Source organism: Saimiri boliviensis, chromosome 14, assembly GCF_048565385.1.
Source record: "Saimiri boliviensis isolate mSaiBol1 chromosome 14, mSaiBol1.pri, whole genome shotgun sequence".
NCBI classification, from domain to species: Eukaryota; Metazoa; Chordata; class Mammalia; order Primates; family Cebidae; genus Saimiri; species Saimiri boliviensis.
Window position 1 is genome coordinate 45,154,041 of NC_133462.1, and position 23,185 is coordinate 45,177,225.

Consider the following 23,185-nt stretch of genomic DNA (forward strand, 5'->3'; position numbering starts at 1 on the left):
CAAGCTTGTACAGCCCACGCTGTGGGGCGCGTCTGGGGCTCAGAAAAGACAAGCCAGAGGTCTGGGAAGTGTTTTAATTCCACCTCAAACAACATGGCAATATCAGCAGAAAAACAAACGCATCAAAGTACTTCACAACAGCAGAAGAGTTCGGCACGGGCCCGCGCTTCCCGCACCCTCGGGAACCCACCGCGGAGGGCGGCTGTGGGGATTTTCCATGAGGCAGCCCGAGGCCTGTACATGCAATGCTGCTGAGCCCCCTCCACGGGCGGTGGCACTGGCTGCCCTGTGTCCCCCAAAGAGTGACCAGCAGAGCGCCAGGGCAGGTCTGCCCCTCTGCTTCAGAAACGACAAAACTCCAGCGTGCAGGCACAACTGTCAGGCCAGGGCCGGGTTTCCTGCTCCCGGACTTGCGTAGAATCACAGTTCCCGAGCAGCGGCCGTCTGCCGCCTCCCAGGTTGCGAGGACGTGCCGAGTGTCCTTGCAGCTTCGTCTTGCTCAGCGCCTTGCACGTCCCAGAGACAATCGTGTTCCCATCTGCTCGCTGGTGGCTGCAGGAGCTGGGCAGGGCCTGAGGGAGGAGGGTCCACAGCCCCCAAAGCGAGGCCTCCAGCCAGGGTCAGATGCCGTCCATGAGTGGGGAGGAACAGCTCCCAGGCTGCCGGGCCCTGGAACCTGGAAGCTTCGCGGTCCAGCACTGCGGTCCAGGCGCCGCCCTGAGCAGCCGCTGAGAACAAGTAATTCAGCACCTGTGGCTTTGACCTTACCAGAATCTCCGACCCTGCTGGAGCCTGGCTGAGCCCCGTGGAGTCACAGCAACAACCCGCAGCCCCGGCTCCGTGCTGTGGACCAGAACCCACCCGGGAGCCACATCCTGGAAGCCGTTTCTCCAGACGGGAGCCCAGTTGGGCTTCCCTACAAAGGCTGTGCTTCTGTGATGGCCGGCCACAGGACCACGCAGGGCTCCCACAGTGACCCTGATGCCGGCCACCCTGGGATCCCAGCACAGCCATCCAGGCCGATGACCAAAACCTCGGTGACTGGCCACGAGGTGACGACACAGTGCGGGGAAATTCACTCACGAGAAGAGGCCAGGCAGGCAGGGGAGGGGGGCGGCCTGGCCGACGGCAGCCAGGACACACGGCCGCACGCTGCAGTCCACTCACCACGGCGCGGAGGCCCCTGGAAAGGCATGCGTCCTGCTCCCCTCCTGAGGCCACGCGCACTCCCACCTCTCACGAAGGCTCATTCCTGAGAGCCGCAGCGCGCTGAGCGGCAGAGCACACTCAGAACCGGCGCGGGTGGAAAGCACACTGGAAAGACCGTTCCCACTTGCGAAGCGGCGTGCTCACAGCACACACAGCTGAAAACCTTCCATTTAACATGAGACGCAACCCACGTGACAGACACGCACGTCAGGCGAGACCGCCGCCCGGCCGCAAGCTCTGACGCACTGTCCACAGGCTTCTGTCCTTTCCAAACCTTTCTGGAACTCTGGAACTCGAAAAAAGGGCCAAGAATACAATGAAAAAATTGCCAAAGAAAACTGGCTTTCAATGTGGACGAAACGGCTTCTCCAGAAGTGTGGAAATCAGGACGGCCACGCAGAACACGGACGGCTCCACGAGCGAGCGTGCTCCCCGAGGCCCCGCTGTCGGAGGCGCTCCCTCCGCCAGGCCCCCGCGGACGCACAGCCAGCTGCTCCCTCATCGCCGCCGCCGCCGCTCTTCAAGGAGCTGATTGTCAAACATTTGTTTTTCCCTTCAGAAAACAAGATATTCATTTTAGCAGTTAATCACTGTGTGTCAAAGAGGATGAGAAAGAGACCAGGTGAGCGGCTCACGCCTGTAATCCTAGCACTATGGGAGGCCAAGGCAGGTGGATCACGAGGTCGAGTCCAAGCCCAGCCTGCCCAACGTGTGGAAACCTCTTCTCTACTAAAAATACAAAAATGAGCCAAGCGTGGCGGTGGGCAACCTGTAATCCCAGCTACTGGGGAGGCTGAGGCAGGACACTCACTTGAACCTACGAGGCAGAGGCTGCAGTGAGCCAAGATTGTACTACTACACTCCAGCCTTAGTGACACAGCTAGACTCCATCTCAAAAAAAAAAAAAAAAAAAGTTAAAAAAAAATATATGAGGTAGGGGCAGGTGCAGTGGCTCACGCCTTTAATCCCAAGGGAGGCCAAGGCAGGAGGATCACTGGAGGCGTTTGAGACTGGCCTGGACACAGCAAGACCCCATCTCTACAAATACAAAAACTATCTAGGTATGGTGGTGCACACCTGCAGTCCCAGCTACTCAGCGAGGGTGAAGCAGAACCACTTGAACCCGGGAGACAGAGGTTGAGTAGAGATCACACCACTGCACTCCAGCCTGGGCAATAGAGCAAGACTCCATCTCTCTCTCTGTGTGTGTGTACATGAGAGGGCAGCTGATGGGGCTGGAGTGTGCGTGTACGTATGAGGGCAGTTGTCTCACGGGGCCAGGGGGTGTGTCTGTGCACGTGCGTGTGTGTACACGAGAGGGCAGTTGTCTGACAGGGCTGGAGCTTCAGTCTAGAGAGATGAGTTGAGATGGGCAGCTGTGCCTGCTGCATACAGCAGGGTGAATATGCTTATCGCCAACTGTACACTTAAAGAGGTTAAGATGGTAACTTTTGCCAGGCGCGGTGGCTCACGCCTGTAATCCCAGCACTTTTTGAGGCTGAGGCAGGCGGATCACGAGGTCAAGAGATCGAGACCATCCTGGTCAACATGGTGAAACCCCGTCTCTACTAAATATACAAAAAAATCAGCTGGGCACGGTGGCACGTGCCTGTAATCCCAGCTACTCGGGAGGCTGAGGCAGGAGAATTGCCTGAACCCAGGAGGCGGAGGTTGCGGTGAGCCGAGATGGCACCATTGCACTCCAGCCTGGGTAACAAGAGCGAAACTCCGTCTCAAAAAAAAAAAAAAAAGATAGTAACTTTTATGATATGTATATTTAACCTTTTTTTTTGCCTCCTGGGTTCAGGCAATTCTCCTGCCTCAGCCTCCCGAGTAGCTGGGATTACAGGCACGCGCCACCGTGCCCAGCTGATTTTTTTTGTATATTTAGTAGAGACGGGGTTTCACCATGTTGACCAGGATGGTCTCGATCTCTTGACCTCGTGATCCGCCCGCCTCGGCCTCCCAAAGTGCTGGGATTACAGGCTTGAGCCACCGCGCCCAGCTTAAAAATAATTCTTTATAAAAGAGTATGAGATGCCAAGCTGTCCTTATTAAGTGACCTCCTATAAAGGAAAATTAAGTTAACAACTGCTTAGCTAGCAACTCCTCTCAGGAACGGGGCTGCCCTGGATGAAGAGAGAGAAACGGGCTGCTGGCTCTGACGCGCACCCCAGCTGAGGCAGAAACGGGAGCATGCCAGCTGCGGCGGTGGCGAAGGGCCGCCCGAGGACGGCCTCGGGAAGAGTGTAGACTGGCTCACGGAGCAACTCTCAAGGAACAACATGAGGGCCTGGGAAACGCCGGGTAGGTGTCACAGGGGCCGGGGACTAGGTCCCAGGACACCCAACATGTGACCCGAGCTGCCACTGAGGCCAAAGATCAGACACAACACCATTCACTGTTCGCGTTATTTCAACCACGTCCCTGGCGGGATAAAAGCACAGCCTGTGTATTCAACCGAATTCACTTCAACACGGCACCGAACACCATTTCTCCCAGTTCGCTGAAGGTTTTTATGGTAACCGTAAGCCAGGAAGAACTCCTAACGGATTTTGACGTTGCCAATCCAGACTCAAAAAAAAACCCAAAAATGAGGATGGAAGATGGCCACAGAAGGGAGAGGATGGGTTACGAGGCTTCTGAAATGGAGGGAGGACAAGCCCTGAGGCTGGGTACGGGTGGCCTGGACCTTACTTAAGCCTGACAGGCTGGGCCCATGAGATCCAGCAGGCAAACACCAGTTTCTGTTTCCAAAGGCCTTTTCTGTTTCGTTAAGCCAGCTGGGCCAACACTCGCTAAATGAAGCCAAATCCCACCTATGGACGGCTCTGTAGGGGTGCCTGCCAACACCACCGAGGCCCCAGACCTCCTTCTTCCTGACCTCCCCAGTGGCCCCTCTTGCCCTGCCTAGGGAGGACACGGGGCTGGCGAGGGAGCTCAGCGTCTTCACAAGTGCCGTGTGACTGTGGGCCGGGCGAGCCGCCCTGGCCGGACACCCCATCCTTGACTCTAGTTGAGTCTTCAGCCTGTCACTGCCCCGTGGGCCCCGCCTGGCTCCCAGCAAGGCCTGGCCGCGTGCCCAGAGACAGGATTAGGCACTCTGGGGGCCAAATACCCAAGGGCGGCTAAGCACATGGACGTGAGAGAAACATCTTGATCACAGCATTCTTCTGGCTGGAAAACGCCGGGCCCTGCTGCTGCTTAATCTCGCTGTATTTCTCACACAGCCATGGCGCTGCAGACACTGGGGAGGAAAGTTCCAAATGCAAACACCAGCCCCCTGCAAAAAGAGATTAAGAACAGACACGGCCGAGGCACGCGCCCGTGGCCCCGTGCTGCCCACAGCGACCAGCTGGGAGACCCGTAGGGCACGTCAAGCTTGTGTGATCAGCTCACCACCCAGCACCCGGGCCACCGAACGAGGGAGAGGGGCTGTAGCAGCCTCAAGTCAAGCGGCCCATGGGCGTGGAGGCAGAACCTGTCGGCAGAGACACGGGCGGCTGCAGACAGCGCCGGGAGCAGCCTACCGGTAGCTCAGCACGGGCCCCTTGATGTACTTCTCCTCGGCCGCCTTGTAGTCCACCTCGTCCACCGCAGAGATCGCGCAGATGATGGCCTGTGAGAGGGCACGGGGTCAGCAGCAGTCGGCGCTGCCCATCAGGCCCCAGGAGGCGCGCAGCTGAGGAGGCTGCAGTGAGCCCGGGGCACCAGGTTCTGGCCTCCACACACGGTCTAGCTCATGGTTCAGAAGGTGCGAACCTCATCCACGAACCTGCTTCTAATGATGTTTCTTTTCTTTTTCTTTTTTTTTTTTTTTTTTTTTTTCTTGAGACGGAGTTTTCGCTCTTGTTACCCAGGCTGGAGTGCAATGGTGCGATCTTGGCTCACCGCAACCTCCGCCTCCTGGGTTCAGGCAATTCTCCTGCCTCAGCCTCCTGAGTAGCTGGGATTACAGGCACACGCCACCATGCCCAGCTAATTTTTGTATTTTTAGTAGAGACGGGGTTTCACCATGTTGACCAGGATGGTCTCGATCTCTTGACCTCGTGATCCACCCGCCTCGGCCTCCCAAAGTGCTGGGATTACAGGCTTGAGCCACCGCGCCCGGCTCTTTTATTTTTCAAACGGGGTCTTGCTCTGTTGCCCAGGCTGGAGTGCGCTGGTGCAATCTCGGCTCACTGCAACTTCTGCCTCCCAAGTTCCAAGCAATTTTCTTACCTCAGCCTCCTGAGTAGCTGGGACTACAGGCGCGTACCATCATACCCAGCTAATTTTTATGTTTTTAGTAGAGACAGGGTTTCACCATGTTGGCCAGGCTGGTCTCAATCTCTTGGCCTTGTGATCCGCCCACCTCAGCCTCCCAAAGTGCTGGGATTACAGACGTGAGCCACCACGCCCAGCCCATAATGATGTCTCGTAATTAAACCAGTATTCTCTTTTGAACTAGAAACAACAGCTCAGGTCACTAAAAGCCAAGAATAAAAGGCAAAACCCAAACCCCCAAGTGCATTTCTGAAAATTTTTAAGTTTATTGTATTAAAAAAAAAAAAAAAAAAGGAGTATGCCGAGTCCACACTACCAGATGTTACCACATGTTAAGAAGTCAGTCCTGGCCGGGCACGGTGGCTCAAGCCTGTAATCCCAGCACTTTGGGAGGCCGAGGCGGGTGGATCACGAGGTCAAGAGATCGAGACCATCCTGGTCAATATGGTGAAACCCCGTCTCTACTAAAAATACAAAAAAGTAGCTGGGCATGGTGGCACATGCCTGTAATCCGAGCTACTCAGGAGGCTGAGGCAGGAGAATTGCCTGAACCCAGGAGGCGGAGGTTGCGGTGAGCCGAGATCGCGCCATTGCACTCCAGCCTGGGTAACAAGAGCAAAACTCCGTCTCCAAAAAAAAAAAAAAAAAGAAGTCAGTCCTATTTTTTGGTACTGTGATTATGGTAAAGCCATTTCAACACAGTCCGTCTGGTTGAGAGCAGGGTCTCTCCCGCTCGGCCCTGTGGACACTGAGGCTGGGCCGTTCTCTGGGCTGGGCAGTCCTGGTCACCACTGCAGGGTGTCGTCAAGCGGTGTCCCTGCCCTGACCCACTCCCTGCCAGAAGCTCCCCAGGCTGTGACAAGCACGAATGTGACCAGACGCTGCCAGTGTCCCCAGGGGGCAGTCACCTCCTTTTAGAGACACGCACTAAAGTATTTATGGGTTAAAACAAATGCTTGAGGTCTTCTATGCTCCAAAAACTCATCCCAGGCAGGTTATGGAACATCAGAATTCATTATGCTATTTTCTTTTTGTATCTATTTCAAAATTCCCATAATTAAAAAGTTAAATAGTTTTGAGTACTTTTTCCCACAGATGTACACGTATGCCCAGCAGTGTCCTCTCTGAAATTTCAGATACAAACTTGCAAACAATCTGTATTTGCTCCTCCCCAAGCCCCAAATCCCCAGGAGAAGTTCAAGATCACAGACAAATTTCTGGTATTTTTACTTACCGTGGGTTTATCAGAGTATTAAATGTATTATCGACATTTCATTTTTCAAATTCCAACGGGTTTACCTGGGTACTAAATGCAATTCTGAATTTCCCACTCCCCATGGGTTCACCAGGGCTGACCCACCGAGGCTGGGGGGCATCTGTGCGCCCACGGTGGGGAGGGAGCTTCGCACTCCCTGGCCCCAACAGCATCTAAGCAGTTCCGTGTGTGCACAGGGGTCGGGTGCACGGCACTCCCACTTCCCAGCACCAATGGGACGTAAGCACACAAGGCCTCCCGCTCCATCGGCCACCGAACAGCCAGGGGGCAGGGGCGAGCCCCGTGGCCGCCACCTTGGGCACGTTCTGGACAGTCCCGGCGCAGGCCCGTCCGTGTCCGCGGCTTACCTCGGGCAGAAGCACGTCCAGAATGAAGCGGATCCGGTCCCCGTTGGTGCGCCGGAGCATCTTGGCGCCCAACTCCTGGCAGACGCCCTGCAGGTACTTCACCACCAGGTCCAGCTGTCCCTCGTCCTCCAGGTAGGTCTCCACGCAGGTCACGTACTGGCTGGAGCTCAGGAAGGTCTGCAGCCAGCGCGACGGCTTCCTGCTCTTCAGGATGGCCCGCAGGTGGCTCTCTGCGCCCTTGGCCTTCACGATGTACTCCACCAGCTTCTGGTTGGCCCGGTCCCGGGCGGCCCGAGAGCGGTCGGGGAGCACTTTCCGGTACGGCTGCCTCTGCCCCAGGGGGCTTCCCAGCGCCAGCTCCTCAGGGCTCCCCTTGCTCAGCTGAGGAAACGTGGTCCCCAGGACGTCCTGCCGGATGGATTTTCGGACAGGATAGCCTGCAAAGAAGCACGTGTGGCAGGACCAGCGCATGGGTTCCTTCCTACGCGGCGTGGGTCAGGGCTGAAGCGAGGCTGCAACACGGCCGGGGTGGGGGCAGACCCTAGTGCTCAAGCGCCATGTCAGCACGGGAGCGGCGCGTTCACGGTCCTCAAGACCCCTCCTCTGCTGGGCCCCCTGGCCTTTCTCCCCTCACTGGGCCCTTAGAGCAGAGCGAAGCGCCTGCCCGTGAAGCACTGCCCAAGAAGAATCAATTCAGCCACGTCCACTCCCCAAGCGCCGCTGCCGTCCACAACGGAAAATGCTGGACCAACAATGACAGGCTGGCCAAAGGTTCTGGTGTTCGTGGCACATTCTCTTTCTTTCTGAGACAAGTTCCCGCTCTGTCCCCCAGGCTGGAGAGCAGTGGCGCAGTCCCACAGGTCACCAGGCCGTCCTCCCACCTCTGCCTCCCGAGCCACTGAGGCTGCAGGCGTGTGTGCAGCAGCCCAGATCACTTTTTTCTATTATTATTATTATTACTACTATTATTATTTTGTAGACATGGGGTCTTGCTCTGTTGCCCAGGCTAGTCTAGATCTCCTGGCCTCAAGCAATCCTTCTACATCAGCCTCCCAAAGTGCTGGGATGACAGGTGTGAGCCTCCACACCTGGCTACATTCTGAACGGTATCTGAGGTGCGCAGCCACCAGCCACAGCTGGGACAGGGTGGCTGTGGCCCATGGGATGAGGGCCCCAGGGCAGGCTCGAGAAGCTGTGCCAGGGACACCAGCAGCCCCAGGTCCCAGGGACCCTCAGGGGTCACATCAAAACCCAGTAGGGTTGCACAATGCCGGGTGGCTGTGGACAGTGCCTTGACCCCAACGTCCCCTTCCACAGCTTTGGACATAAAAGACTGTTTTTTTCTAAAGGACTAAAAGGCAGATCACACTTTCCAAGATGTGTCTGTAGACTTACTTATATCAGCTGCGTAATATTCCAGGAAAGAGCCGGCAAAAGACCTGCAGCCTGCAGGGGGTGCAGGGGAGACAGCAGTGTGTAGACGTAAGAGGAGTCCCGGGAAGCATGTTCCAGGCGCCGCCCCGGCATCTCTGTTTAGGAAATGGTCAGGCCAGGCCAGAACCCCAGCCCACCCACAGGGAATGCCCCAGGGCCACGGAGACATGCTTCACCCCCAGGCAGCTCCAGCCCTGTCCCTCGGAGGGGCCACCCCCCAGCACCCCACGTACCTAACCGGACCCTGTAGTCCGTGATGAGGGAGACGCACCAGCCGATGGCCTGGTCGAAGTCCTCCCTGGCTTGGTTCTACAAGGAGACCCGGGCGGTAGGCGTCAGCGGGAGGCAGCCCCAAGCACCCTGGGTTCAGAAGCCACGTAGGCCAGGGGACTAGCCATGTGTCCAGGCCACCCAACCCTCCAGCCCACACCTCTGATCCTCCCTGACAAAGGGGGCTGGCAGATGCCTCGTACAGGAATGCCCTGGTCAGCAGGACACACACCAGACCCGGGTCTGGGCCCGACCTGAAGGCATCCACAGTGGTGAAACACCTCCCATGTACCAGATGAGAAGATGTGAAGTCTTGGAAATAAGCTGCTCTCAGAGACGCTTTTGTTGGGAGCTGTTGACTGTGGCCAGGCTAGGCCAGCACCTGAGCTGGCAGCTGGGTGGGTCCTCAGAAAAGGACACAGCAGCCCCACAGATGCCACAAAGCCACGACCACCACACAATGACCCAGGGAACACTGGACCGAGGGCCACCGGGAACACAGTGCACCATCAGCGTAACCCAAGGCCGGCGGACACCACTCCCTGCCGCCCCAGCAGCCCCGCACCTTCCTAAAGCACGGCTTCCCCAACACCCTTCCTCAGAAGCCACACTGACTTCCCCTGAATAAGGTGGGCTTCGTGCCCACCACACCTGACTGCACGAGCAGATGTGAGCGCACACTCTCTCAGAACACAGGCTTTGTGTTATAAACTGCAGCCCTTCTAACGCACGGAGCTTCCTACTGTCCTCCTCTCCCCACACCTTCCTCCATATTTAGAAGGTAATTCAGATGCTTCAGAGTGGAAAAGACACCGTGTTGAATTTTCTGAGAAAGGATCTCGCCCAGGCTGAAGTGCAGTGGCGCCATCTCGGCTCCCTGCAGCTTCCAGCTCCTGGGCTCAAACCGTCTTCCCACCTCAGCCTCCTGAGTAGCACCACGCCTACTAATTTATGTTATCTTTTGTAGAGACAGGGTCTCTGTACATTGCCCAGGCTTGTCTTGAATTCCCGAGATCAAGTGATCTTTTCTGCCTGGGCCTCCCAAAATGCTGAGATCACAGGCGTGAGCCAGCACCTCGTGCCAGAAACGACACTTCTCAGAGCGTGAAGCAAGCTCAGGTCAGGGAGGCCAGGCTCTTGCGTGGTCTGTGCCCTCCCCCAGCACCTTCGGGCTGCAGTGAACACACCCAAATTGGTGACAGGCAGGGAGCGAGGGTCACCGCCTCAGAGAAACGCAGGTGACTGACGTACGAAGAAAAGCTCAGGACAGACACGGTGCCAACCTCACAAGGTTAGGGAAAGAAAAAGCCATCCACGCCCAAAGCATGTGCTTGCCATGAAACTGAAAACAGCACAGCGTCACAAGAGTCCGCCGGGACGGCCTCGGCCCTGCCTGTGGCCTCAGGAGAGAATGTGGGAACAGACAGAAAGATGTCCATTTTGGGCTCAGCTGTAATGGCAAAATCTAGGAAAGGCTGAACACTGGATTCCAGAGAAGTAAAAATAATTGCACTGAGTTGACATGTTGGTGTTCAAAGTCGCTACAACAAAATGGGTATTTCCAGAGGGGAAACAGACATTTCTGAGTTAGACAAACCCCTTGCAGTTTGACAGAGCGTGATGAAAGCTGGCTGCAGATCCAGGGCACGGGGAGCCGCTCTGCAGCAAGCTGACGCGCCACATGGCACAGGCCAGGCTCACCGTGGCACTGGAGAGCATGCTGAACTAGGGACGCCTCCGGCCTCAAGGGGCGGCTGCCGAGGCACGTGTGCCCTGGGGTGGACTGAGAACAGTCAGCCAGGGAAGGCGGTGGCCTTGTGCAAACTGTCCCCGCCAGAGCCTCAGCTTCCTCACCTGTCAAGTGGGGAAATGGGGCTGCAACTTGCCAGGGCAGTTGTGAGAATTCGGTGCAGTGACTGAGCCCACGATCTAACTCTAGTAGCCGGAACGCAGCCCGGCTCTGCTACTCCCACCGTCATTCACACACATACACCGCAGCCACGATTTCCAGAGCTACAGAGGACACATTTACTAATCACAAAATAAACCACTTAAAGAAGCAAGCACAAATCATAATCCACCTACCAGAAGTGTCTGTTTGTCCTTACAATCAAAGTGCTTTAATCTTCTAAGGGACACTGTGATACTTGAAGCAGAGAGATGGAAAAGTTAACATGGATGAACTTCCTCTAACAAGCCTCTGATAAAGATCAGTGAGGCGGCTGCAGGACCCACCAGCCCCAGCTTATTTAAGGAAGGTGACCACTTCCCCAGCTGCCAAGAAGCTCCTGGAGTCCTCGACGCATCATGGTGGGTCCAGTGACTTCAGCGACACTCACTGGGCCCCCCAAGTCAGGCACGCCTGGTCTCCAGGCCACACCTCCCACCCCCCGGGGCAGCTCGGAAGTACCAGGAGTCAGAAGACACCGGTTCTGAGCATTCACATTTGGAGCATGTAGTGAGATGGTCTGAAGGCTGCTTTCAGCCGGCTGATCCAGCTACCTGTGTTCTCAGCCCATGACTAAGGACCGACCAGGTAACCCAGGGGCAAACTCAGGTAGAGGCTGAGAGGCTGTCTGCACACCTGCCTGGACCACATTTTGCTAGTTTGTGGGAAACGGGGCCTCAGTGAGCATCTGGTTGGGCTCTTTCAAAGCCAGTAAATCACACTGTGAAAACTGGAGTATCTGACCAGATCCTTCACACAGCCTTTGTCTGGCTCACCCTTCCCGGCCAGTGAGAGGTCACAGGAAGGGCGCACCTCCAGTGATACCCCACCGGCCCTGCCCGGGCTTGGACTCACGCTGGGGCCTCCCGTCCGCCCCTCCGTCCCCACACCACCCGGCCCGTGCTCAGAAACCCAGACCCGTGCTACCCTTTCCCCTTCGGGTTCATGTCCCCTTCGATGAACAGCACGCTCGCTTTCTTATCTCTCCGCCGGACGCTCTTGACCTGTTCGCAAATCCAAGAGAATACAATGTCAAAACGAAAACGAGACCGTGGATCTTAAACACTCTTTCTGACATGCTACATGTTAGCAGGCACTGCCCCGGCTCTGGGGTGACCCGGGCCAAGTCTCTCGAAAGGAAGCGCAGAGACGGCCTCACGCATCACGTAAATGCTTTCCCTTTTGAGCGGAATCAGCCAGTTTTGTATGGGTTTTTGAATAAAAAGAACCACACGACCACTACCAGCTGCCTCTTTAAATAAGCACCTGACGGATTCTCCCAGGGGCTCAGCAGGGTGGGTTTATCCTCCACGCTCTGGGTGAGTGGACCGAGCGCGGAAAGGCTCAGGAACAAGTCCAGGCCGCACGGGGAGGGGTGGGGGACTGCATGGCGCTGCCACCTGCCCCCAGCCCCCCAGTCCTGGCCTCCCGGGGCCACCCTGAGAAGACCGAGAAGCACCAGCAACCAGCGCCTCAGACGGCCCTTCCGCGCTGCACCCCACCCCGGGAGGCCGCCGGCTCTTATGCCACAGGAACCTGCCACATCAGTGACCTGTTAACCCAGCAGAGACCCCAGAAACTGATGAAAACAAGGGAAGACTAGCAAGGTGCGGGAGGGGAAGCCAGTGCTGAGGAAGGGCAGAGGCCCCAGAAGCCCGGCCTCCAACACCGCCAGCCAGCAGGCGATACGAGGCCAGCTCAACCTCCCCAGCAAACACTGCGCCAATTCAACCCGAAGGTGTCCAGGACCGTAATCAGATACACGCAAGGAGCCTGGGTGACTCGGGTGAGGTCCGTCATCAGAGCAACAAAAGCATCTCCGGATTGCTGCGGAGCAAACGCCTTTGGATTTAAACACTATTGTCTCTTAGGAGAATAAAGGGGAAAAACGGGTAAACCAGGAAGCAGAGGTGAGGGCCAGGACAGCACTCAAACTAACGACTGCAACTTCCAGGCGGCAAGACGGGAGTGGAGAATCTGCTCCTGCTTCAGCCCAACACCCACACTGGGAACTTGGACAGGATTTCAAACACCTATCCCGATGCATGCAACCAACCCCACAACATCGAGACCAATGAGCTCTAATGGGGTAAAACTGGGTGAAACGCACAGTACTGAAGATGAGCGAACTTTTTTCCTTCCCCCATCCCCAGGTAAGAGTCTTGCTCTGTTGCCCAGCTAAGTGCAGTGGTGCGATCTTGGCTCACTGCAACCTCCGCCTCCTGGGTTCAAGCAATTCTCCTGCCTCAGCCTCCCCAGTAGCTGGGATTGCAGGTGCCCACCACCATGCCAGGCCAATTTTTTGTATTTTTAGTTAGAGATGGGGTTTCACCATGTTGGCCAGGCTGGTCTCGAACTCCTGACCTTGTGATCCACCCACCTCGGCCTCCCTAAGCGCTGGGATTGCAGGCATGAGTCATCACGCCCGGCCACAAATATTTCTTTCAAGGTCTTTCTAAGCCTGCTTGGCTAAAAACGTGGCCTATAAACGCCACCACCATTGTGCCTTTATTTAGGTACACACATCTCCAGAACTCTTTTGTATAAACCCACCAACTTTTCCCAGGAAAAACAAAATAATGAAAACATTTGTCCAGGACAAATTATCAAGAACTGAGTAGGAGTGGAGTAAAAATTCGTGAAATGTGACTGACTACATTTTAGAAGATGGAGAAAGCTGTTCTTACCACTGCTGGCCAGAAGGGGTATTTCTGGTATTTAAGCCACACTAGCATTCCTACTTCAAACGACCGTGGTTCTAGAATTAAAGAAAGAAAAAAGAAAAACAACAGAAAAAAGAATAGACAAGTCAAATCCACATCACACACTGGTATAACAGACCAAAAAACAGTTCCCGAGATCGTGTCTAAGCCTGACTTGCACGTAATTGACTGAAAAGGAGAATTTGCAGGGCAGATTCATAACCCGCAGGACTTGAGTCTCACCGCCAATGACGAGACCACAGAAGAAAACGGCGGCAGTGGGGAGTGAGCTGCGGCCGAGCTCTCAGCTGTGACCAAGCACCTGGGCTGCGAGGGTGCCGTTGGGGTGGCAGCGGCTCTGTCCCGTGTGTGCAATTTCTCTCTCTAAAGTCCCTCCACAGGAGGACACTTTTTTTTTTTTTTTTTTTTTTTTTTTTCCTGAGACAGAGTTTCGCTCTTGTTACCCAGGCTGGAGTGCAATGGCGCGATCTCGGCTCACCGCAACCTCCGCCTCCTGGGCTCAGGCAATTCTCCTGCCTCAGCCTCCTGAGTAGCTGGGATTACAGGCACGCGCCACCATGCCCAGCTAATTTTTTGTATTTTTAGTAGAGACGGGGTTTCACCATGTTGACCAGGATGGTCTCGATCTCTTGACCTTGTGATCCACCCTCCTCCCAAAGTGCTGGGATTACAGGCTTGAGCCACCACGCCCGGCCCAGGAGGACACTTTTTAAAAAGAGTGGCACACGACAGACGTGAGGCCACGGTGCGCGGAAAAGAGCCCAACACTGGGGCGAATTTCTACAGGGGATTCTGAGAAACCAGGGTCAAAACTAAGAAAATTTAAAACGTAACCAGAAAACTATTTATGAATATTCTCAATGCCAAAAAATGAGGGAATGAGTTACAATTTTAAAACTGAAGTATTAGAAAAACTACTGGCAACTGGCTGTCCTTAGACACACAAAGCCTCTGCGTGGCAGACGGCACAGCGGAAGACGGAAGTGCTGCCGGTCGCTGTAACGTAACCAGCCTGAGCGGAGGAGAGGGGAGGCGACCGGGGAGGGGCATTCAGTCTTCAAGAGAAACTTCCAGGCCCAGGTGGACAGGCAGCCAATTCAGAGGCCGGTCAGGGCTCAAAAAACGGCCAGCCTGGCAGGAAGCAAAACCAAACGGGAGCAAAGCCCAGTCCCCGCAGGGCCAGAAGCCAGCCAGCACCGGGCTCTGTGAGGCCTGCTGTCCCGACCCTGTGGGGCGGCGTGGTGGGAAGGGGCCTTCCCAAGGGCTCTGTGCTCTTCCCGTGTGTCAACTGATCCTGCAGAGATGATTTCCCGGAAGGCCCCGGCGACTGCCCCACAGCGCCCGCGATCCCCGACCATCCAGGCAGGTGCCCAATGGGTGAGGCAGGGTTTGGTGAGTGGCGACTCCTCACCCAAAGGAAAGGGCTCCGAAGAGCATGTGGAAAACTGTTCAAAAGTCTGACCATTAGCATTAAACAAAAAAAAAAAAAAAAAAAAAAAAAAAAAAAAGGAAAATGTGAAGCTGTAATGAAGCTCACTAAATGATGGAAAAGCACTCAAACGGCTTGGACAAAGAAAAGAAACGATGTCGCAAGACCACAGGCACTCCAGTGTGCGGGAACTGGAGCCCCCGTGGCTGCACCCACAGCAGCTTCCTGGCCAGGAAGCACCCCGCGTCTTCCGGGTGCTGCCGGCGGGGGAGCCCGGGAGAGAGGCCCGCGGCCCTCCCTGTACCATCCATAACTGTTTTGTGAATCTACAATTATTTTGAAACTAGAAGGTTAAAGAAAAGCAAGATTAGCTGAGCTGAATGCTTCCGGGGCTGGATGTCGTGACTTGGTTCGCAAAGCTGACTTTCTGTCACGGCTGGTTCAGCTCTTCGGGTCTCTCATTTCTAGTCCCTTCCACGTAGCTGTTCTGCGGCACCTAAAAGCAGGTTTCCCTCCTGTGCAAGCAGCTACTTACAGGAGAGGCCGGGAACAATTCTCCCCCTGGACGGCCTCCCCAGCACCATCGCCAACGGAGGCCTCCAGACAGGGCCACGGCCACACCCAAGCGATGGCGGCACAGCCCCTGGGCTCCCCGGGCCGTCCTTCATTCCCAGCAAGGGGCCAGGAGGACGAGGGCTGGAGGTAAGTGACAGGAGTAGCGCTCTAACAGGGAGGGCTGGGCCGTCTCTTCCCAGGAGTCCCTCTTCCCTTTGTGTAGGTTATGCTTAAGATAGAGGACTGACAACGTGGCACTTCTGAAGGTCCCTTCCAGGCCTCGGTTCAGTGGGAGAGAAATGAACTAGCAGGAGCCCTTTGGTGGAGGATGGCAGGCACGGTCTCAGAACCACAGCCCACACTGCCTTTGAGCGCGTCGTTAGGGCTGCAGGCATGCTCCCTGGTCACTGCTTACCGTGGTATAAAAGGATTCTTGGTGGCTCCTCATCTTCTTCGTCTTCCTCCAGTATAGAACGCATCGAATTCGACCTCAGAGACACTTCGGAAGACCGGCAATCTGCCAATAACGTGATATCAGACTTTCATCGTCACTGCGCTGGCTTGATGACTCATCCCAAGAAAACATTTCATGACACATGACCGTCAATGCATCGAGAAAAGGCTCCGTGCTACACACAACCCCACACTGCCAAATCCAAGCAGAGTGCGCTTCTAATAAACCACATTTTCAAGAAAACACGAGAGGGAGGGAGGGAGGGAGAGAGGCCTGCGGTGAAGGTGAAGGTGAAGGTGAAGGGAGAGCGGGCCGTCAGCAGCAGCCACCTCAGCCACAGAAGCTGCGCACACTCTGGGTGGGAATCCCCCTTTTGTCCCGGCCCAGCTACCCATTCACATCTGAGGCGCTCAGTGGGAACGCAGGGAGGGCCGGGACAGGAGCGGACTGTGGAGCAGGGCAGGGTGCGGCCACTGCGCCTTCAGACACTTTGTCATTTCTGGAGCGTGGCAGACAGGCACCCTCAGTTCCCGGCCGCTCCACCAAGCTAAGGAGATGGGGGCCTCAGCAAAGAAGTTCAGAATCAAGCCTGAAATCTACGCAGTGAGTAGCAAGCAGATTTCCAGACATTTGAACATGCAGTAATTACGATTTCAGAACTCGCATTTCAAAATTCAGGGATGCTACAACGTTAAAAGGAAACAAATCACAGTGCTTGCCTGCAACCACACAAAAACACATCTGCACGTGAATTCTGAAAACATCGGGAGGCTTTTGAGTGAGTTAATCACTTTTCAGATTCCTGCCCAACGTAATGGGAGTGCGTTATTGCTTCTGTAACAGTTAACGGAAGGGTTAATCCTCGGGGCGCAGCCTCAGCCTCAGCACAGCCACAATGCTCCCAGCCCCGCTGCACACAACTGTGGCCCGTCCGCCCCTCCACGGGCTCCCCACGTGCCTGACTCCCTGCGCTTCTGAACAAAAATAAGAATACCAGTATTTGGGAGAAGGTGAAGTAATTACAGCCCAGTGGGGAGACAGACAAACAGGAACGAGGAAGGCTCTGCTCTAAGTCTACTTCAGTAATGATCTCATTAAGAGCCGGTTAGAAATGCACGCGTGCCTCACTCCCCAGTCTGGCTGCGGGAGGAGCAGGACTCCACCCTCTGTGCTGTCCCCCTCCACGAGAAACTTTTACCTTCCTCCAGCTTCTGGGAATCCGGCCGAGGACGTCTGGTTTCATCCACAGGGGCGCGGGAGGGAGGCAGGCGGAGACTGGCAGTGCTTCTCAGGGTCAGGGACTCCCTGGGCCCCACGTCTGGCCCAGGGGACGGTGCAGCCCCGGCGGCCCTGGGCTCCAGCTGCACGGCAGGCTGCCTCTGGCTGCCATCCAAGCGCGGCCTCTTCTTCGCAGAGCACTCGCCGCGCTCCGAGCAGGCTGAGGGCTCAGGGGCTAGGGGCACAGTGAGGCTGCCCGACGGCAGACCGGCGTTGGCACAGGGATTGCCTTTCCTGACCCCGCAGGGCGAGGACGGAGCTGCCCAGCGGCCTGCCTCGCTCCCACTGTCTTCCTCCGCACCACTCTCTGAAAGGGAAGACCCCCCGGGGCACAGGCTGGACTTCGGTGCTGACTTTCTTCCCCTCTTACTTGTGAGAGTCCCACTTTGGCGGTGGATTCTCGACTGGCTCCCATCCTGGGAACCATCTCCAGCTGAGAGGACCGAAAGGCCTCCAGGGTTGTCACTTTTCCTGAGTCCCTTCTTGTGGTCCACTTTGCACTTGGGGTCCTTTTCACAAGTGAACGGCCTTGACGGGCTCTGCCGCACGCACTCCCTCCTTCTGTGAGGTCCGGAACTGCCCACCACGCCTCCGCCAGGAGGAGACGAGGAGCTGGAACCGCAGGGCGAGGGGACGGGTTCCGGGGGCTTCCTCCTCGGAGACCGCTCAGCCCTACCCGTGTCCGGGGAGCTTCCTCGACTCCACACAAGCCCCTCGCTCAGCACATCCAGAGCCACGCGAAGTGACCGTCTGTAGGCCAGCTCTTCCAGGGGAGCCGCGGGAACCTCACTCTGTGCGGCTGCAGGGACGGAACACACACAATGCCGGTCACGCTCCCGGCCCGGGCGCCGCAGTCGGGCACCGCTCTCAAAGCACACTTGTCTAGCTCTGACGGCTGGTTTCATACCTCAGTCCCTGACGGGGAGGACTAACACTTCTCACCTACATTTTCCCAAAAAGGGGATGAGGCTACCACACAACAGCTATTCATCCCGGGCTTCCAGGCTTCAGGTTCTTAAAAACCACATTTACTGACCTTAATCTGATTGGCTAGAAACATAAATTCCTCCGAGTTACAAAACAATCCTGTGAGCAAAATGTATTCAAATGTTTTGCAAATCCTCTCTCAGCCTTACAATTTCAAATTCAATCAGGGTCCATAAAACCCAATGCCAACTACATAAAGAACTCTGCCGGCCACGTATTCCTGGTTGGGGGGTTGGTGGTAGCAAGAAACAGGAGATTTAAAAGACTCATTGTGGGCTGGTCAATTTTCAATACTTCTTTGCAAGGGCATTTCAAAGCCAGCAAAGAGCATCGTGGGCCTCTGGTTTCCAGCCCAACCTCCCTGCTGCAGGACGCTTATTTATTCATTCCGACATAGAGATATGGCGCTATTTATTTGAACAAGATGATGGATGCAGTATCACAACTCAGCGGGCATAATGCCTCAATCATAACAGTATTTCCCAGCTGAATATTAAAGGCCCCCACAAACAACCGGCCCCCAACACAATCTGCGCCAGCGAGGATGCCAGCGTCTGAGAGGATGGTCAACCCTGCCTAAGTTACAGAGACAGACCCTGCTTTAAACAAGAGCCATTTTTCGGAAGACACAGGAAAACAGACCTGATTTGATAAACAGCATTGGAAGCAATTCTGGCCCATCTTTTCATAAGAGAAACAATTCTTTGCAAATAGGATAAATAGTGCCACTTTGAGGAGAAAGACGGCACGTTTGGGTTTCAGAGCTATGGCTAGGGAGCACGCACTCCATGATGCTCCTCACTGTGTGTGTGCGTGACATGTCGCTGGCTGGGCTCAGGCAAAGCCTTTCTCACCCACTGCCTGCAAAGGAGGTGGGTGCCGAACTGAGGGCCCGGGAGAAAGCGCACCGGGGTGGACGGGAAGCTGAGATCTCCACTTCTAACCTGCCTCGTGCCCACCATGACAGTGCCTCAAACAATGGGGCGCCACCAACTCCAGTGCCAGGCCACCCGTTCCCTCCACTGGGCTCCGCTCTGGAATTTTACACACACGACCAACTGCTTCTCAAACCTTGGACTGAGACCAGACTGGCCAGTCAGAGACAGAACCACAGGGAGTCTTACTACGGGAAGAGCAAAGGAGAAAGGAAAACCGCCCCCCTTCATGGAAGCAAAGTCATCCACGTCTTGTATACTGGAGGCCACGGAGGAATCAGACGACCTTGATGCTCACCAGGGACCACTCTGGGTGTCAAGAATGGGCGTGGTTCTAGGGCACATTCTGGAAAGGTTTAAGAAAGCAGACCCACGCTCCCTTCTCCTGCAGCTCAGGGAATTCACGTGCCCTTGTATCAAGAAAAACATGATGAACAGGGTGAATTTTTACCCAGAAAGCTGAGCCTTCACGTTCTCCCAAATGATCTCTTACGTTATTAAAACCTAGTGGCCACTTAGAAACACACTCTTACCTAAGGAGGAGGCAATGGCTTCGATGTGAGACTTCTCTAGGATCTCAACTTCGGTGCTTTTCACCTGAATTCTGCAGAGACAGAATCGACATTATACACCACCAGCCACCGCCACCCAGACATTTTCAAACACGTTTTCCTGCAGGTAACAAAAGAATTCATTGCATTTTCCTCCTCAACCTTCCACTGAAACCAAAAGTCACAGCCAACTAGGAATTTATCTGCCTGGGGTTAGAGGCAGCAAGAACCCTGGTGAATATTTTTTTTTTCCCCTTTTAAGACAGAAAAGGTTGGCTGGATTTAAGAGTACAAATGAATTCAAATTGTGACTTTTATGAGGCAAATCCTACTTTTCAACTGCACAAATAACTCCTTTGTTAGATTTTCAGAATAGATGGTAATGTCACTAAAAGCTGTTTACAGCCCAGCAGGTGTGTTTTAGTTTAAAAGGATGTGCTTTCCTTTTAAACTCGAGTATTCAATTACCTTCCCAGCCGCAGGGAAAGCGTGAGCTGGGGACCAGGCGTGCTTCCGAGGCCGCTCTGAAGATGCAGGCAGGAAGGAGTGGGGCAGGGGGAGCGCCGCAAGAAAGAGCAAGAGCGACAGGGGACCAATGACTGGGACCCCGAGGGGTCAGTCTCCTTGCTCTCTCCCGAACTGGAAATTCTCCCGGCAGAAGCACCCTCGCCACGATCACACGGGACTGGGCCTCAGAACTGCCGTCACTCTAGAGGACTTACACCTCCCCAGTGCCAGACACTCGCAGAGCAGAACCGCGTGCCGCCTGGTCACGGGTTATTCGCCTTCTGAATGCTGAAGACTAGTTTAGAGTGACAGGCTCAAAAACCAAATATTTCAAAACGGATGGGCCTGCCACGGAGGTTTCTGAAGAAAAGACACACAGATCTCCAGGGAGGAAATATCCCTATTTTTATGGCATGGCAATGATTAAGAAACGGACCCAAAAAAAATCCCTATTTTAACCACAAACTGAGTATAATTTACATGTATTCAGTTTTTGCACCGATCTCTCCATAGATCTCACAGAATGCCTCGTTTACAGCTTCAGCTTCCGAAGTGGCATAAAATCAAACGAGTTGCTTTCTCATGAGGTTATTACGAGCATTAATGAATTACAGTAAGCAAATGGTGAAGAAGCCCATTAAGAGTGGACTTCAACTGTTTTGTGGGGGTAGGGAATGGAAGTATCCGAAATCTACACAGGAAAAAGACGGTATTGGAAAAAACACGACACTTAACTTTTCCTCTAGGGAGAGGATTTGGACATCTAGAAAATATTCCTTTTTTCTCTTATGTTTTGTTGAAGTCTTGGTTCGGGCCAAAACCTACATTTAAAAAAAAGGAAATCCACGTTATTAAAACAGCTGACCTAGTAAAAAACAGTGGCAACACTTCGTACAAACGCAGCAGGCCATCCCGAAGGTCCACGACCACGGGATTTCAGGTATTTGGTCCGATCCCCATTGTTTCACAGATGGGGAAACCGAGGCACAAGAGGTCAGTGGCAGACAAAGACAAGGCCCCGGGCTTCTGCACTGGCGCAAGCACTGTACTGAATTGCTGGAAAGCCTCCCTGAACACGACCATAATTTACTATCACAGGGCTGCTCGCCAGATTTTTCCTTGAGTTACAGACTTACATGCCTTTTTATAGCTCATTCTTTTTTTTTTTTTTTTTTTTAAGTGTGTGGGGAAAAAAAGACATTTCTGGAAGCGTAACCTTGGAAGCACTAGACCAAAACCCTATCAAACGGGGAAGAAGAATCGGTGCCGACCGTCCTAGCTCCATTCCTTCACTGAAGCAGCTCCTAGGTATCTCCTGATAAAGATTTTACTTGTCACCCGAAAGTCATTTCTAATTCCTGAAGTGGCAGAATAATGGCTGTCACCTTCGCAGGCCATAATCGCTTTTCCCATCGGCAGAGGACATACTTGGCATCCGCCATCATTCACGCACATGTGGCAGGCGGCGGGGCTTTGGCAAAGTCCTCCGAGGTCTGGCGCGGGTGTGCCCTGCAACAAAATGTGCAGGGAGGTTTATCAAACTGTTTGCGATGTGAACGCAGACACAGCCCTCGGGGCAAAGGTGAGCTCGGCTCGGCCTCCAGGAGAGGGTTCGATGCCACGATCCCGCACTGAGAGGCTCTATGCCAAAAAACAGACCGACAATCGGCGGGGCTGGGCACCCGGGGAGGGCGCCTGCATTTTTTCATAAATAAAATAGAGCACAGTCCCCCCAGAAGGTTCTGCCTAGCTTATTTTTAAAAGGCTCCTGAATAAATCATCTCCGCGCAGAAGGCCTGCCTCCGAACTCGGCAGGAGAGGCGTTTTACACAATCAAAGCGCACGACCCTCCCCAATTTGGGGGGTCAACAGCAGACCACCGCGCACACACACACAAAGAGCCGAAAAACGCCCGCTCCTTGGCCTGCCAGGTCCCTGGAAAGAGCGGGACAGCTGCAGGCCGTTCGGGGCGCCACTGGGAAGGACTGGCTTGGCTGTTGACAGAAATGAAAGGTTTGGGGGTGGGGTGGAATTCAGCTGCAGGGAAGAGGGGGTTCCCGGCAGAGGTGGGGGTGGCGTTTCAGGCACAGCAGCAGAAGTCGGGGTCCAGGCTGCAGGGAAAGGGATTTCACCGGGGAGGGAGGGTTGCGGTTTGCAGGAACCAGGGAGTCGGACAACAGAGGAGCGGGGGCGGGGTGTCACAGCAGAAGTCGGGGGGCTCAGGGAGGAGGTGGAGCGGAAGGTCCAGGCAGCAGGGATGGGAGGTTTCACGGTGGGGGGAGGATCCAAGGAAGGAGACGTAGGTCCAGGCAGCAAATATGGGGGAGAGGGTCCACGGAGATGGGGTCCAAGGTAGAAGGGGGGCCCACGGCGGCAGGGACGGGAAAGGGGGTTCAGGTAAAGGGAAGGCCCACGGCAACAAGGGCGGGAAAGGCGATCCAGGCAAACTGGGGGGCCCACAGCGGCAGGGACGGGAAACGGGGTCCGCGCAGAGTGAGGGGTTCGCATGGCGGCGGGGACCAGGCGCCCCCGAAGAGTCTCTAGGCCGGGGCCGCCCCTCCCCCCAGGCCAGGCCTCCTCGCCCCAGCCCCCGCCTGGCGGAAGAGAGGAACGCATCCCGCCGGGCTCACCCGGCCCCAGGCGTTCCCGAGAGCGGCGCCCCGAGCCAGGGCGAGGAGGCCGCGGCGGCCCCAACGGCGGAGGACCCGCCCGCCAACCGCCGCCGTCCGCGCCGCCCGCGCTCACCGCCTCCGCCGCCGCCGCCGCCGCCGCTCCCCGCGGGGCCGGAGGCGGGGCTTACCTCGCGGCGCCGCCAATCCCTGCCCCCTGCCTCCCGCCGCCCAATGGGACGCGCACGCTCCCAACGCGCGAAGGCCCCGCCCCCTCCAGCGTCTGCGGCCGCGAGTCGGCTCCGCCCCTTCCGCCGACCGCCTCTGCCGTTCGCCCGCGAGTTCCCGACTTAGGAGAGCGGGTGGCGGGGCGCGTGTGGCCGCTCTCGGGCGCCGCCTTCTCGCGC

The 23,185-nt window shown here is 55.5% G+C and overlaps 1 protein-coding gene and 1 pseudogene across 3 annotated transcripts; both read right to left on the reverse strand.

Moving 5' to 3' along the window:
- Positions 1-60: 60 nt before the first annotated feature.
- Positions 61-808, reverse strand: LOC104650342 (uncharacterized; annotated as a pseudogene).
- On the reverse strand, positions 176-22,985 carry PWWP3A (PWWP domain containing 3A, DNA repair factor). 3 transcript variants are annotated; one of them, XM_039466404.2, is made up of 14 exons: positions 22,915-22,985; positions 21,555-21,678; positions 20,905-20,990; positions 19,645-19,715; positions 17,110-17,988; positions 15,873-15,974; positions 13,438-13,508; positions 11,678-11,754; positions 10,888-10,948; positions 8,766-8,841; positions 8,494-8,544; positions 7,099-7,535; positions 4,740-4,828; positions 176-1,762 (listed from the first exon to the last, which is right to left on the reverse strand). In XM_039466404.2, exons 2-14 carry the CDS (start codon positions 21,612-21,614, stop codon positions 1,708-1,710), a joined length of 2,115 nt encoding a protein of 704 aa, XP_039322338.1. In that variant the 5' UTR covers positions 21,615-21,678; positions 22,915-22,985; the 3' UTR covers positions 176-1,707. The 3 variants fall into 3 exon arrangements, with proteins under 3 accessions (XP_039322338.1, XP_074240981.1, XP_074240983.1); XM_074384880.1 differs by having other exon boundaries at positions 22,800-22,968; XM_074384882.1 differs by lacking the exons at positions 17,110-17,988; positions 19,645-19,715; positions 20,905-20,990; positions 21,555-21,678; positions 22,915-22,985 and adding an exon at positions 16,631-16,716 and having other exon boundaries at positions 177-1,762.
- Positions 22,986-23,185: the final 200 nt, after the last annotated feature.

What these genes read in the sequence shown, in the direction of transcription:
- PWWP3A (XM_039466404.2), bottom strand. Translation starts at nt 21,614, where the DNA reads ATGATGGCGGATGCCAAGTATGTCCTCTGCCGATGGGAAAAGCGATTA. An exon ending in ATCCTCTCCCTAGAGGAAAA is followed by an intron (nt 19,716 to 20,904) that starts GTTAAGTGTCGT and finishes CTGTCTCTGCAG; the next exon opens with AATTCAGGTGAAAAGCACCG. An exon ending in GGACTACAGGGTCCGGTTAG is followed by an intron (nt 8,545 to 8,765) that starts GTACGTGGGGTG and finishes CACCCCCTGCAG; the next exon opens with GCTGCAGGTCTTTTGCCGGC.